The sequence below is a fragment of the Larus michahellis genome, chromosome 1 (genome assembly GCF_964199755.1).
Source record: "Larus michahellis chromosome 1, bLarMic1.1, whole genome shotgun sequence".
Classification (NCBI taxonomy): domain Eukaryota; kingdom Metazoa; phylum Chordata; class Aves; order Charadriiformes; family Laridae; genus Larus; species Larus michahellis.
In genome coordinates, this window is record NC_133896.1 from 221,056,311 (window position 1) to 221,072,961 (window position 16,651).

At 40.1% G+C, this 16,651-nt stretch overlaps 1 protein-coding gene across 13 annotated transcripts in view; it reads left to right on the top strand.

The window, feature by feature from the left end:
- Positions 1-16,651, top strand: part of PICALM (phosphatidylinositol binding clathrin assembly protein) — a 70,565-nt gene that overhangs the window by 34,644 nt on the left and 19,270 nt on the right. For 7 of the 13 annotated variants that reach the window (XR_012585208.1, XM_074572398.1, XM_074572400.1 and 4 more), the window contains exons 5-12: positions 1,285-1,378; positions 1,905-2,016; positions 3,588-3,694; positions 4,909-4,950; positions 5,626-5,711; positions 6,934-7,057; positions 7,408-7,544; positions 9,933-10,033. Coding sequence is in view for 12 of the 13 variants with exons in the window: in XM_074572398.1 (XP_074428499.1) it covers positions 1,285-1,378; positions 1,905-2,016; positions 3,588-3,694; positions 4,909-4,950; positions 5,626-5,711; positions 6,934-7,057; positions 7,408-7,544; positions 9,933-10,033 (803 nt within the window). In the remaining variant the exon portion in view is untranslated. Of the gene's footprint in view, positions 1-1,284; positions 1,379-1,904; positions 2,017-3,587; positions 3,695-4,908; positions 4,951-5,625; positions 5,712-6,933; positions 7,058-7,407; positions 7,545-9,932; positions 10,034-14,971; positions 15,122-16,651 lie in introns of all 13 variants that reach the window. The other 6 variants (XM_074572394.1, XM_074572395.1, XM_074572402.1 and 3 more) reach the window with 1 other exon arrangement.

Consider the following 16,651-nt stretch of genomic DNA (forward strand, 5'->3'; position numbering starts at 1 on the left):
CTTAAAAGTTAATTGTTAACGAACCCATAAAAATCTCAACCTGAAACCGATGAATGAGTTAACTGCAGTAATGGGCTGCCTAACGATGTCTTGCATTAGTGTTAAAAAGCCATCTCAGTTGGCCTGAGAAGACTGTCCAGATCCCTTATGCCTCTTTGCTAATACTGTACAGCCAACTTTGTTTTCAAATGTGGTGGTGATGTAAAAGGGGAGCTTTGGGGCTCCTGTCACTGTTTCTGCCTTTAGAGATGGCTGGAGTCCCAAGAACAGAAAGCACTCAGCCTTTTCCACCTACAGGGTACGTGCACGGTCAGGTGGCTGCAGATACACTAGGGTGTCACACAGTTGCTTTGTAATCAGGTGTTTTAGGCCAAACGAGGGGAATTCTTTAGCCCACAGCATCCGTGAGCCAGCAGGAATAACTGTTCTGGGTGGCAGCAATCTCCCTTTTCCACCCCTCGGTTTTTCTCAGGGGCTGGGAGCCGTGCCCTGCCACGTTAGGTTTGGTGCAGTTGCTGTAAGGAGGGAGTCCAGAGCAGGAGTAGAAAGCTGGGAGCAGCGTGTTCCCCGTGGGTTTCCAGCCTGGAGAACAGCCACAGCCTTCTCTCTGCAGATGCACTGAGAGATTTGCCCTTGCAGGAAACGTTTGGTTTGCTGTGTGCGCTGAGGGACTGTAAGGCTGCCTGATTTATCACACAGAAAGCAGTTGTTTCTTGTTGCTCAGGTGACTTAATCTCTTCCTCAGTTGTTGCTTTTCTTGAATAATTTGTCCCTTTAATCTGAACAAATAATAACCAAATGTTGGTAGTCAGCCATTAAAAGAAAGTGTCATGTAGCCTCTATAATCCGTCTGAAAAAGCTTGAAAAATGTATTGCCACACTTGTTTATTCTTTCTTACTGCTTTTAGTTGAAAAGAAAATCACGCAATCTGACACAAAACAGTAAACAATTTTGCTTCAGAAATAACCTTCAGAGCATTTTTCTTTTGATGACCTGATGCGTTGTAGCTCTGCTGTGTCTCTGAGCACTATCAGTTTCACTTCCTCTGAATAAAAATTGATCTTGGAGTCATCTTTTGGCCGTATAAAAGTTGTTGCTTTTGTGCATTGCAGTTATTACAGTTGTATTGGCTAGAGAGCATTCCTAAACATGGAAATGCCTGCTTTGAATGGCCATGACTGAAATGTTTTCTGATGACCTCTTTTACTTTTCTATGTTCTGTTTCTCACTAAAAATTGCCTTCAAAATTCAGGTGAAGGATTTTCTTTTGTTTTGCACAACAGGGCTGATGGAGTGATGAGAACAATGAGCACAGAAAAACTCCTAAAAACTGTACCAATTATACAAAATCAGATGGATGCACTTCTTGACTTCAATGTAAGTGTAGCAGCATGTACCCGTCTAAAGTGCTATTGACTTTGTACAAACCTGCCCAGACTTGTAAAATAGGGCAAGATCTTAAACTTAGTTCCATGTTCATCCTCTTGTGTCCATGTTATCCTCACAGCTTAGAGTACAAATCATTTTGGTCATTGATACAGTCCTAAGAAACCAGATAAAAGAAAGAAGGTGCTCACTGGGGAGAATGCTTTGTGCTAAGTTAGTGTTGTTTATTGTCTACCTTATCTAAGAATTATTTGTTCATTTAAGTGGTTATTTCTGCCCTCTGTCTTTTAGTTACGTTTGTTAACATTGACATCAGTTAACAAAAAATGTCTGCCAAAATGATTTGATTTAATTCCGTGCTGAGAGATCTGTGTTGATTTGCTGTGCTGCCACTTTCCACTAGTAGCCAGTGAGATGATGGGAAAGCGTGCCTTGGGATAGAGTACCCGGAGTTCAACTAGAAGTTTTTCAATAAGGGATCAATTCAGTTAAATTAACTTATTTCTGCTCTTCCTAGGTCAATAGCAATGAACTTACAAATGGTGTAATTAATGCTGCCTTCATGCTCCTCTTCAAAGATGCCATTAGACTGTTTGCTGCATATAACGAAGGGATTATTAACCTCTTGGGTAAATACAACTGCTTACATACATACAACAAAGAGGTGCTCTTTTCTGAGAAATTAAAATAGTCATACTGTAAAGCATTAAATTATTACTGTTATTTCCAAGACAGATTTATTTCCAAGGTTTTTTCTGTCCAGCTGCGTTTTCTATTGCATTAAATACAGATACGGGTAAACTTCTGAACACAAAGCCAATGCAAGATTTTTTTTCACTTGATTTTGTTCTCGCACTTTGTTCTGGGGTTGTTTTTTGTTGGGATTTTTTCTGTGTTTTTGTCTCATTGAACTGCATGGCAAACCCAAATCATGATATTGATGTTTCATATTTAAGAAACAAGACCAGGTTTTGTTTCTTTTTAAGTTTTTCAGTCTGGAAAAAAGACGACTGAGGGAGGATCTTACCAACACTTATAAATACTTCAAGGGTGGGTGTCAGGAGGATGGGGCCAGGCTCTCTTCAGTGGTGCCCGGGGACAGGACAAGAGGTAACGGGCACAAACTTGAGCATAGGAAGTTCCACCTAAACACGAGGAGGAACTTCTTTGCTGTGAGGGTGGCAGAGCCCTGGCACAGGCTGCCCAGAGAGGTGGTGGAGTCTCTGTCTCTGGAGACATCCCAAACCCGCTGGGACGCGTTCCTGTGCCACCTGCTCTGGGTGACCCTGCTCTGGCAGAGGGTTGGACTAGCTGATCTCCAGAGGTCCCTTCCAACCCTGGCCATTCTGATGATTTAATGATTGGTTGGCTTTTTTAAGGGGAATTATAAACTCAGGCTTCAAGCCCTTTCACTTGCACACGCTGGAGATGCAGCAGAGCCTAAATCTAGAAAATAAGTCAAGAAGGGTCTGTTCATATGCCTGATTTAGTTGTATTCTGCGATCAGGTCAAGCTATCTGACTGCTGTTATTACCCAGTGCTTGCAAAATGGAAAGCAGAATGCTGAATTAGTCAGTGAAGGACAGTCAGGCTTCCAGACTGAAGCGTCTACTTCTTTTACCTCATCCAGAAGAACAAGCATACGGTTGCTTTCGCTCATGTTTTGAGTGCAGCTTAGTACAGAAACACAGGGCCTGAAAGTTATTTCAAGAAGGGAGTTGACACGCTGTTGCTTCCAGCACCAGTGTCTTGCAATCGGTTGCACCTCATTGTAGACCACGCTGTAACAAGAGGCATCAGTCTGGCAGAGAATATCAAAATCTGGTTTGTGGCCACTGGAATAGAGTAGCTGTTTGACTGCCAGATTGTAAAATCACTCTTTTTTCCCCCAAAAGCATGGATTTACATTTCTTTGGGTGACCTATTCTCAAACCTGATTGTCCTCTTCAGGGTGCTTATGCTTTTATGAGATCTAGTACCTGCAAGGTAAGGTGTAATTGCATGCTGGTGACTATTAGCTCGCGTTCAGATCGAGTTTTTGTCATTTGCTCCAAGTTAGGCTTAGTAACTTCTGCACTTCATGTAATAAAACAGATCTGCGGGCGTTTTCTGTTTGTCTTGTTCTAGACACTTTTACTTCGCGTATCCTTTGCAGAATGCTTGACTTCTCATTTAGTGCAAATATTCTTACTCTTGATAGAAAAATACTTCGATATGAAAAAGAACCAGTGCAAAGAAGGCCTTGATATATACAAGAAGTTCCTCACTAGAATGACGCGGATCTCGGAGTTCCTTAAAGTTGCAGAGGTAAACTTTAGTCAGCCAAACTTTGCCCTTTATTTGAAACAACTTATAAAATGCCTATTTTCTTGTAAAGCAGATAGTTCTTCCTTCCAGCCTAATTGCGGTTCAAGGGTCATCTTGTCAGTCTCTACCCTGGTGATTAGTTCCTTTGAGGACTGCATTGAAAAACCTGACTACAAAATATTTATTGGCTTATCTTTTACTTAAGGAGGGTGTGTAAATATGCCGTTTAAAATTTTTTTGGTTCCATAATAATTGTGAGCTTTGAAGATGAGCCTTGCTTAAAACAAAGAAAGGAACTTCACGGTGATCTGCTGCTTTCTATGATTCTAGCCGTATTCTAGTTTGAAATCCACAATTCTGCCATATTTTATTTAAATTAAATAACAGCTTCACAAACAAGAAACTGAGACAAGTAGGTGAACATGTAATTATTTTTTTTAAAGATGTCTTGGCTATAGGTGTGTTTGTAGAGGAAAAAGCAGTTACCTTGCAAAATGTTTTGTTGGTGTGCTTTCTTAAATGTATTTAATCTGTTGCATTCTTGTTTCTGAAGCATTGCTGAATTGATGTCCTAGAATTATGGAATTCCTCAGTTGAGATGTGCTCCTGTTCTTGTTTTGCTTTCCTTCGTTATTCAGAACTCTTACCAAAAAATTAAGCAATAAAGCCTGGCTCACTGTCTGTCCTGACAGAATCTCTCTGTCAGAGGTACTGCCTTCAGCCCTCTTCAGTTGATGGCACTATCAGCTCAGGTTGAGAGAATGAATCTTTCTGTTGCGACAGTGTGTATCCTGCTGCAGAGCATCTTAAGTTTGATCTGCATTTTAGAAAAAAGCTTCTTTACAGAATTATGAAGGTGCTTTGTTTTAGCAAATATATGCTCGATATCAGTAGGTCTGAGAATTTGCCACGTAAATTGTGGGATAGGCAAACTTTTCCAGCCTTAAAATTCTGAAACACTTGATTCTTACTCTGTTTTATTTCTAATGCTGTATCTGTTAAAATACCTCTAATGTGCCCACTTCAAACGTGTATACATTTAACAGCAGAATTTATTATAACCGACCATTATAGAGTTGACATTGTGGAGATTTAAATGTATATGGACAGGTTTGTGCTCTTTATGTGAATTCATCTTAAAGTTGTTTGCTTTTTGAGCATCTCTGCCTTGAACAAATGCAAACAGGTTCTAAAGCTCGTTTGCTTTCTTACAGCAAGTTGGAATTGACAGAGGAGACATACCAGATCTCTCACAGGTAGATAAACCTATTATGTGTTTGCCAGTACATGTCTGGTTTTGGGCTTGCATAATCAGGAAAACTTGGCATTATGGCACACGCTTATGCTTTCTTGCGTATATTGTCACCAAGTTTTGTGATTAAATCCAACCTCTGTCAGAGTCTGGCTTTTACAGATTTTATAGATTGTTTACAGATCGTTTCTGTCGTACTGTAATTGAGTTTTAAGACAACCTGATTTCTGTCATGCTTGAAGACACAGTTTGTATCTGTGAGTTCACCTAACGAAACTTCTAAATGATATTATGAAGCAGCAGTTTTTAGCAGGCTTGCTTTTAGCTGTATGCCCGTGTAAATCATTGTGAAGGCTTGCAGAGCGTGCGCATAGAAATGACTTTAGGTAAAGCCGCCTTCTTAGTGTCTCTTGAAATACTGACTGCTTCCGACTGTCTGCTTGCTGTTCTCTAGCTGTTAATTTTAACATCTCTTGACATATTTCAGTACTTACTGGTGAGTCATTACGACAGGGTAATGTACATCACCTGATATTTTAAGTAATTAAATAGGTACAGGATGCCAAGATGTGGTATAAATATTCTGAGCTGTTGTACCAGTTGCCCTGCAGTTGCGTTCTCTGAAAGTCTTTTAACCACTGATTTGCTTCACCTTAGATTCTTCAATCTCTTTTTATAGGCACCGAGTAGCCTTCTTGATGCTTTGGAACAACATTTAGCTTCTCTAGAAGGGAAGAAAATTAAAGATTCCACAGCTGCAAGCAGGTGCTTATGGCCTTGTCCTTTGACACAATTGTTGAATCGAATGTTAAATCCATTATTTTCCATTTCATTATGAATTAAGGTTTGTGACGGTTATGTTCAAGACAAAACTCTATTATATTAGCATTGGTAGAATCACAAGTTATCCTATTGTTTGCTGAGTATTTAAGACAGCTTCTTCCAGGTCAACAGAACGGGACTCTAAGGAGCTGCAGGCACTTGCTGTAGCATCCCTCATGTAGTAGTTATGCTTTTAACATCTGATCTTGAACTTCTGAAGAGAAACTAAGGGTTTTTTCACTTACTGCCTGCAAGTGTTCATTTTCTGTTAATAATTAGACTTCTATAAGGTATGCAACATTAATGTTCTTAGACTCTTACATCTCAACTGTAATCCCTTTTTTTGTCAAAAGCAAGAAAATGCTTCCAGAACTCCTTAAATTAAGAATGAATTTTTAAAGTAATTGGGGATTAAAGCTCTACTGTATATGGTGAAAGACAGTTGCTGATTTTAAGTGCTTGCTAAACACAAAGGGCAATCCAGAGAAGCCCTCTAGGCAACTAACTTAATTGTTTAAATTTAAAAAAAAAAGAGCTTAATATTGCAAAATTGAATTCCATTTCTCGGTTGCATTTTCAAAACATAAGGCAGTCATATTTTATATGTTCTTTTTTTACGGTAGTGACAATCTTAGGATTTAGCACCATTTTATTAGCTGCTACTTAGAATATTTGCTTTCTTTTGTAAAGTTACTTCAGTTTTTTTTAAAGTATTTGTTTTAAATTTTTTGCACACTCTTAAACGTGGTGATAAATTGTAAACTTTTCCTCTGGGATATACTAGTTGCATTGATAGTTTCTTATCTAAACCTGTTAAATTAGCAACAATTTGAATTGGAGCCCAGATTATTGGAGATTCACATGTATCTAGAAATAATGCCATCTTAAGCAAATGGAAAAGAGGAAAGGCTTCAAATATGAATGTGGAGGGAAAGCATTTAAGGGGGAAAATCCAGTGTATAAGAGTAGATAACATGATGTGTAGGAATTTTCATTTTGCAGTTCGTACAGTGTATCTTTATCCCTCTGTATTGCACAGTGTGAGATATAACAACATTATAAAGAGTTCACAAGACTGGGTGGATACAAGTAAAGAGTTCTTTAGATCTTCCTATGACGTGTCACCTATTAACAGCCAGCTTTTTCTCCTGTCCAATTACTTTAGGGCTACCACCCTTTCCAATGCAGTCTCTTCCCTTGCAAGCACTGGCCTGTCCCTCACAAAAGTTGATGAAAGGGAAAAGCAAGCTGCGCTAGAGGAAGAACAGGCTCGCTTAAAAGCTTTAAAGGTAGGCATGTGGAATTTTTAATCGAAAATGCTTTTCCTACGTTCCTGTTGATCGTTTATTAGGAGTCTTAATGAAGCAAAGGGAAAAAACAGTTATTAATACTGCGCATGTGCTGTTGGCAAAGCGTTGGAAGTAGACTCTTACGTACACATGCCATACAACTTGTGGATGGCTTGTTAAAATAGTGTCTGAAGGATTTGTGGTGCCACTGATTCTTGTAACTATAAGTAGCTGACACTAGTGTGTGGAATAAATAAAAAGAATTCGTTAAGTTCTGCTTTACTTCTCTCCAAAGTCATACACATGAATGTTGTTTCTGGATTTCTTATGCCAGCTCGCTTTCCTAACAGGAACAACGTCTAAAAGAACTTGCAAAGAAACCTCATACCTCTTTAACAACTGCAGCTTCTCCTGTGTCGACTGCAGCAGGAAGCATAATGACGACACCAGCCATTGATATTTTTTCTACCCCTAGCTCTTCAAACAGGTACGTTTAATGGTATTGCTTCACCGTCAGATGCGCTGCAGCTAGGGTTTCCTCTGAACTTCTGCTGCGCAAGGTTGGTTGGGTGTAGAGTATGTTAATGGTGTGATAAGAAATGACGTTTTGGGTAACATTGAGGGGGGAAAAAAGTAACCTATTGCCATAAATAACATAAAAAGTGTGTTTTCATCATCCGTCTGCAGAATAGTTTCCGATCAGAATCGACTGCCGTTCTTAGTCGGTGAGCCAGGCGGTTGGAACTATAAAACACGCGTGCTTTGCCTCCAAAGAACCTTACAGTTAATTTGGGGAAAATCAAATAAAAATTCAGTTTGTGAGGTCATAAAGATAATACCGAATTAAATGTTGCATTTCTAGATCTTTAAAAGTTGAGTGGTAACAACCGTTCTCGGTAGATTTTTCAGAAAAAGGAAAGCCCGAAGCAGGGTTTGAAAGAAGAGGGGCAGGTTTCGGAGTCTGGAGTTGTATCTCTGTCTGCAGGGACTTGCAAAGATAGTGCACGAGTAGTCACTGCACACTAATCCCTATTTTTGACTAGCAGGAACTGTCGGTATGAGTAAGTGCGTGATCTTCAGTCTGTAAAATACCTGTCAAATCAAGCAGTAGCAGAAGGTACAGTGCTTTTGTCAGTACAGCAGGAAATAGCTCTTTAAAGGCGTATTTTTGCTTTGGGTGTGATCCTAAACCTGAAGGATTGCTTAGTTGTTCTGTTAGAGCTCACATAAGAATCTACTTGTCTCCTTTAGTTTTCTGCTGTTCTTTAAAAGCAGTCAGCACTTTGACGGCCTTCTTTCCCTATTAGCAAGCTATTGTAGGAAATCACTTGATGGCTGATACGTGGAAAATAGCTGAATCGCGTATAAGGAGCTAGAGAATCTGTTAGTGTTAGTAACCAAAAGAGTTCCTTGAAAAAGGATATTTATTTTTTCAAAAATTACTTTTTAGAGGCCAGAATATTTGAAATGGGCAGATCCTTTGAACTAGTAACTCTGAATATCTATCTGAGCTTGCTGCTTAAGGGGTCTGAAACATAGAAACATCTGATAAAGCTGCTTCAAACAGCCAGAAATGCTACACAGAGAAGGCAAGAGCGTTTTCCTCTTTAAAAAAAAACAAACAACAAACAAAAACCAACCCCAAATGCTATTTTGTCTTCATGTTTAAATTCAGTTGTTGGCAGCATGACTGCGATGAGCAAAGAACAGATTTTACAGCAGGTGGTGCCATGAAGGGGGTATGTTGGGTCATAAGTTCAGTTGTTTGCTATTAGATGCAACGTCTGATTAATCCCTATCACTAACTTGAAATTTACCTTGAAAACGATCTTGGTTCTGCTGCTCACAGTACAGGGCTGTGCCAGACCACGCTGCTTTTTCATAGGAGTGGTAGTGGCAGAATGGGACTTCAGTCAGAGTTGAAATAATAAAAACTAAATGATGCAAGTGATTGGGTCAGCAAGAGAATACACAAGGAGCTAGGATGTGGCTACTAGCCTTTAAACTCGTGTGCCAGTCTCATTTTGGAAGGTGCTTGGATGCCACAGTGACTTAGCTGCTATTCATAGTAGCAGCTGTACGTGCAATTTTTGGTTTATTTTGTGTGCTAAAAAGTTCTGGGTGAACACCAGTACTCCTTTTTTTCTTTTCCCCAGGAGTAATTTAAAGTGTGAAATGAACTGTGCAGGAGGATGAATTTTACTGTTCCTGTTTGAAATCATTGCATCGGTTGTGTTCAAGACTTCACTCTTCATTTCCATGCGATGTTCTTAGGTCTCAATTTGGTTTTGGATAGTCTAAAATGTGCATTTGAATGAGTTTTCATTCACATGGCTGATGCGCGACAAGGTGTTCCAAAGCTGCTTGTATTTTGCTTTCCCCAGAGTTCTTCAGGAGCTCACAGGTGTTAGCCAGTTTCTCGGCAGTGGTTGATAGTGGAAAGATAAAGCTGTGGAATTTAGATGTAACGTTTTGGTGATGCAGCCCATTAGAACTCGTTCTGTCAGTCTGCTTTTGTCATACCGTAGGGCTTTCATGAGGTTATTTCCAAAGCTGCTGAAGATTGCAGAACGTAAGGTGCTGTAGCCCTGGTGTTGGACTGGGAGGAAGATGAGAAGGCTGGGTGTCGTTCTGCCTTAGACAGCTCTGACAAAAGTCCCTTGGCGTAACATAGAACTCATGGTGCTAAATTAACACTTCTCTACAAAACCGAAAATGTGAAGTTCACCAGACTTTCTGATTTTGGGCTTAGTTCTGTACATGTTGTAACAACCGCTTTGTAACAAAGCTTTCCTTACTGCTGACAGTCGCTGACGTTTGCCTTGTGTTGAGAACCGTGATGTAGTTCAAACGGTTGTATTAATTTGTCTTCTAGCACTTCAAAGCTGCCAAACGATCTGCTTGATTTGCAGCCAACTTTCCATCCGTCTGTACATCCTATATCAGCTCCTCCACAAGTAGGAAGTACCTGGGGAGGTAAGAATTCTGAATCGGATTAAAGTTCTCATTGCTGTGGTGGTGATCCTGTACATGTTTCCATACTCTGTGGGTTTGTTTTATTCCACAAAAACAGAGATTTTGCAAGAACAAGCTACAAGTGGACAAAGGGAGCAGAAAAAGTCAAATCTGGGTATGGATTAAAATAATGTGGTGATAACAAAGAATTTGGATATTTTGATAAAGTTACTTCAATTGTTGACGAGCTCTGTCAACCTCAGCTGCTGCCATTGAGTCACGTAGCGAGCTGCAGAGTTAGCTGTGAGAAGTCAGTTCTGTGAAGGTGTCTGCCAGACAGCCCATGTTGCGTACACGGGGACTTGCATATAGAATTTAAATATGCTTTTTAAATTTTGACTAAAATTAAATCAAAATTGCAGGTGATAATAGGGCAGAACTTGGATGAGGCCTGAAAGGAGGCAGTTGTGACGAATATGTACAGAAAGCAAGAAAATCCAGAGTTAGTTATTGGAAACAAAAAAAGGCACCTCTTTACAAATTCTCTGCTGTATTTCGCTTAACTACAAAGGCAAATTAGAAAAAAAAGCTGTGGTTAGATCTTGTTAAGGGAAGAGGGAAACTTTAGAAGGAATTCTTCCCTCTGAAATTTACTTCAGAACATCCAAACTATCATTCTGCCCAGTTGCTAGGAGGGACTGAATGAGACGTTAGGTTACCTTATTGATACTGGCAAGTCCTTAAACCCAGGAGGCAAGCGAGAGCGTTCTAGACATTTGTGAATGTTGGGATTCAAGATCAGCGTGAGTGTTAGAGTGTTTAGTCATTTACTGAAAGCCTTTTTTCTTTATGCTGCTTTGCAGTGTTCTAGAGTATTGCTGATACAGGTAACGCATTGCCTGCTTGCACCCGTGGTTATATTGGTGGAGGATTAAAAGTCTCTTATAAAAAGGTTTCTTTTTACTTTTCTACATAAATGACACTTAATAAAATAGTAAACTCCTGAACTATGTGACTATTTCCAGAATATTTTTCTTATAAATTGGATGCTTGCAAAAACGCTTTCATTTATGATGTGAAAACTTGGGACTTACTGCTTCAGAAAGTTTTGTAGGCATCGGAGTAACCCTGTTCTGAAATTTTACTTGACTGTTTCTTTTTATGAGCTGTCGCTTTTCCTAAACATCTTTCCAATTATCTAACATGTCTTTATTACAAGCAGTGTATGTATTCTACTTCCCTTTTTACTTTTTGCTGTGTGCTTTGTGTTTCATGTACCTTCTCACGTTTGTTTGTAGGGAAATAACACACAGTTTTGAGTGACAGAGGCAATACTATTATATGTGGTAGCTTCAAAACCGAATAAAAGTAGTTCATTGGTCCTGGAGTTTTGCTGAGCAGAGCATCTTTTGCGAAAGATGCAGTGAGGAGCATGAGGATTGAGTCATGCATACACATTTCAATGTTTAATAGGCTCAGAGTTTAGAAATGGAGAAAAATGTTTTGGCTCATCTAGTTTGCTTTCCAGAAAATATCTTCTGTTTGAGCTTGCCCTATTTGAGTCACAGGTGAGAGATAGAAGGGGAAACTATCTTCCTCTTGAAGGTCACGTCACAATCTAGCATTCTTTATTAATCTGAGAATTGAGCCTGAAAGTCTGTTTGTGCTTGTTCAATGTTGTGTTACTCCTGGTAAGAGCCTTCAGTGATAGTCATTGATACATCTCCTTACTGTTGGCAGATTTCTAAATACTTCTAAGATTTAATTAACTGTGAAGATTTTGGATTGTCTGCTAAAAGTGTAGGCTAAAATTCTGGGATCACCATTTTTTGTGTTACTTTTTATCCAAAAAAAAACCAACAACTCTTCAGCTTTACAGCCATGAACACTCACCTCCCGTAGGCGAGGTAGGTAAGAAGTGCTTTCCACATTTTACAATGGGGAAATGTGAGCAATTAACTGACTTGTCCGAAGTCATACGGCAAGGCAGTGGCAGAGCCAAGAATGGAACCTGATCTATTTGCAGTCCTGTGCTCTAACCACTGCGCAGCGTCCCTCCCTTAGGTCATTCTCTGACGTGCCGAGGCTTGTATTTGGTGTATATGGTGGCTTTGAGGAGAGAATTGAACCAGCTACAAGTTGCAATGGACTAAAATCAGTTGCTGTTAAAAATATTATGCAGCAACTGTTAAGTATGTAATAAAAGGATAACTTATTGCAAACTATTGTTTGGGTTGCTGCCTTTTGTCTTGCACTTCCAAAAATGTTAAAGCTAACAAGGTTAAAAACTCCCAATGGGTTCTGTAATTGCATGTTTTCAGTTAACTTTTTCTAACTGTAAGAGGTGCCACTGAAAAACCATCGTCACTGTTCTCTCAGGTAAAATACTTCTAGTTGGATAACTTAAAGGTAGAAGTTTGCAAAATTCAAATTACTCTTAAATGCACCTGAATCATTAATGCCTAATGATAGCCTGAAGGTGCAGAGTGATTCCATTGACACAAACAGATGCCATGTGGATTCAGGAATGAAACTGGGCTTTAGAAACGTGTAGGTGTTGCTGTCAGGAGAGACAGCAATTCTGAAAATCTGAATATGCGAGGATATAAATTACCCAAACCTAATTAATTTTTAGTTACCTTTGTCACTAGCATTTGGCACGTTTTGAGACTCGGACGGGGTCGAACGCGCTGGCTAGAATTAGAATGAGGCAGACGAGCGAAGGGTCTGGGAACAGATTGCATTTCTGAGAAAATCGTGCTAATATAAATTGCGTTGCATTGTCTTACTAGTCAAAACACATAAAATTCCATATACAACCTTGGGGTTTGGAAACGGGAAGTATTAGGTAGTAATTTTCCTGCTGAGCGCATGTGTACATTCCAGTGGACAGCAGTTTCAAACAAATATGGTTTAAAAACTTCTTGTCCTTCTTAGCTTCTTTCATATTGTTTCACCTGACCTGTTCGTTGGGATTGTTCGGAGGCTGTTCGGCTGTGTTTGGTGTATTTGCCAGCTATCAGTTTGTACCTAAACTTCAGAAGCAAGGCAAATGGATCAGTGTGGAAATAATCAGTTTCACTTACCTGGATTTCTTTCCAATTACAAGCAGAACCAATAGAATCAGAAGAATGTGAAGCAGCAGCAGCAAAAGCACGCAGGAGCTGATTAAAGGATGACCTGACCTGTTCTCTTGTCAGATGTGTTTGTTCTGCAGCTTCTAGGAAAGCGTTCGATGCAGACAACAGTTTTTTAAGCAGTACCTGAAAGCAAGGACTCGGTTTGGAGTGGCTGATTGGCATGTCCGCAAGTGCATTAGGTGGTAATAATATTGTCTGAAACATACATGAGACAATACAAAGCTTTGTGTTGCTGTTAACATATTACAAATACTACATTAGCTTATTCTGTCTGTCCTTTATTCAGTGTTTGACACTGCCATTTTGCTGGCGGAAAGATTTAGAAAAAGGCTTTTTAAGGTACTTCACTCGTTCTTGCAACTTAGCCAAGCAATTTGGGAGAGAAGTCGGGTCTTACTGAATAAGATACCTTGAGCTTGCCAGAAATCAAAGGGTTTATTAAGCCTGCAAAGAATAACGCAGTTATGGTTTTAAAGTTTCATTTTCTTCAGTCCTTGCATATGATTGAAATCTGCATGTTACCATGCTGTGTGGGATTTATAGCTAAGAACTGGGAGGTCAGATTCGGGGAGAGGAAATAACTTACAGTTTGAAGCTGCTGCACACATCATGGTGGTATTTACAAGAGCTGTAGATAAATCTGTAATCTAACCAAGTTTTAAAAAAAAAAAAAAGGCCAGAAACTGACCTACTCAAGAAGTACTCGCGAAATCTCTCTCATAATTGTTATTCAGACATTTCTCTGTAGTGGGTTTGCTGTGAAGAGTAAGTTGCGGCTCTAGGCGCTGCGATAAATCTCATCGGGCTAGATGGGACTCGTGCTGATCTCACTAGCGAGTTCTTGAGTTTTCCATCAGGGATTCGTGTGCTTTGAAGCCAGGCAGCTAAACCACAGCTCCTTCTGTCAACAAGTATCGTAGCTGCCTTTCCCCTCCTGTTTATCTGTTGCATTCTGGAGTGCAGGAGTATTTTAGCTTGGCAGTTGGATCCATCCTCAGGAAACCTCAAAACTCTCCTATACGCCTTGGGAAGTGACTCACATAGATCCAGGTTTCCTTCATTCACCAGTAGGGTCTGACAGGTTTTTTTAATAAGGAACGTTTTCCTCGTCGCTGCTCACTGGCTGTTGACCCTCAAAGCAGAGCAGGTTTTTGCTTGCTTGCAGCTAATGGCGTATCCACGACCAGCTTGTTGCTCCTCATGCCCCAGGTAGTACGGAAAGTGCTTTTATCCTCTGCGCTACCTTGGTGTATTCGTGGCTCTTGGAAATTTCACGATGCCTGGTAAGAAAAAAAATAAAAATATCCATAAACAAGAGTTTGAAGAAGAAGGAACAGTACAGCTCTGTTGGTTTTGTTTGTCCGGGATTTTAAAGCTACCTTCCAGATGGTTCTGCGTCGAATCCTTGTGGGCACCTGGGGTTTGTTACGCTGAGAGGCACCCTCTGCCCCCGAGGATTTGTTGAAAGTGTCAGGACACGACTGAGCGAAGCAAAAAGTGATTGTGGTTAAAGAGGAATAACATACTAACTTTCAGTATAAAACACACTATGGAAGAAGCACACTCTACCAAGATGGTATTAATTCAAAAAAAAAAAAAGTAAATGTGTAGCTTGTGTCTGTAGTATTTTTCTTGAGCAGAGAACGCATAATTCTGGACAATTTGGAAATTAAACAATTAGCTAGGTCATCCCTAGATAGCAGGAGAAAACTGTACTCCTGGGACTCTTCTGAACTCTTACTCTCCTATGCCTAGGAAGCAGCATGTAACTAAATCCATCTCCCTTTTCTTCTTTCTCTTGCTCTCTGGAACTGAACAGATCCTTTTTCTGCTACTGTTGATAGTGTTGATGATGCCATTCCAAACCTAAATCCTTTCCTTACAAAAACTAACGATGCTGCTCATCTGTCTGTGTCTTCTGATGTATCTACTTTCACCAGTAGGACACCCACACATGAAATGTTTGTTGGTAAAGTACCATTTTAAACTAATTTCCTATTTCCTAAACATTTTAACATTATTTCAGTTTCTAAAATATATTTGTTGGGGCCTTTCAGAAACTAAAAGCTGGTCATTTGGGGCTCATTTTGTGCTATGTTAGAGTTTGATTTAGCAATGGTACCGTGAAAATGGTGTTAAGGTTCTCTCTTGGCTACCTAGTTGGGATTCTACCTGTTGTAAAGGAACTTAGTTATAGTTAGAGCAGTTGTTTGAGCGCGGTTTTACACCAAGTCTCTTATGCTTAGGAATTTTAAGGTCAAATACTATGTATGCCTGAGAATGAAAAGAAAATGCTACTTTTTTGTTCCTCAGGTTGAAATGTTCTTTTTAAACATAGGAGCTTAATCTAATTTTTTTGGTAGTGGGCGTTTTCCCCCAGTCGTGTTGGCATTAACAAAACTGGTAAAGCCATGCACTCACTGGTGCACGGTCTGCTCAAACTGTTTACCTCCCAGGCAACTAACTAACGACTCACCTTATCAAAACTGTTGAAATCTTACTTTGGAGATGATTCAGCATGACTGTCATATTGGAAATCCTTCTAACATTTCTGTTGGCACAGCTATGCAGTAATTTGATTACTTTTCAATATGAAGAATTAAGTTCGCTTTCATAGACTAAAAATCAATTAATTATGTGTCAGTTCTGTTCTTAAGCAAGGCTGGGTTTAAAGATAATAGGCCGTTCTTTTTGCAGGTTGAACCCCACTAGAATCGATAACAAATTAATCCAGACTCTTAGAACAAAGAGAGATTTGATATCTCTGATAATTGTTAACAGAGATAAAACAAAGGGGTTTCTTTAAAGATATTCATACCACCTGCACTTTGTCATAGAATCACAGAATGGTTCGGGTTGGAAGGGACCTTAAAGATCATCCAGTTCCAACCCCCCTGCCCTGGGCAGGGACACCTCCCACTCGACCAGGCTGCTCCAAGCCCCGTCCCTCCATGTAATCTTGGCTTAACTGGTTTCCCAGTTTGTCTTTGGTTAGTGGGGAGGGAAAGCCAGCGAGATCTTCAAGGGCAAGAACTCTCGCTGTGAACTTCTCTCTGCAGTTCCCAGGGAGGATGAGCTGGCTGAGGCAGCAATAGACAACCCCTTTCAGCTGCACAATAACCTGTCTGATGCTTCCAATCCGTCTTTCCAACACTTCCAATAAAACTTGTATGGCTGCATGTGAATGGAGAACGATCACTTGAAATACAGCATTTTTTTATGGTGTTACTCAATCGGATACCTTTCTTCTGTATAATTTCTTCTGCAGTCATACAAAAAGCTACGGCAGCGCGGGGCTGTGAACAAGGAGCCTGGTGGGGTTTTGCGGCAGTCGCCAGTTTCTGTAACATCATCACGCGACGGCCCTGAAGGCGCTGGAGGCGGATGGCATTGATGCGTTGCATCCCCTTCCAGTGTCTCATTCTCTAAAGATATAGCTCAAACCAAAGCGTGACCTCCCGACAGATTGATATGCGAAATGTAAATGCAGTTCTAGTTG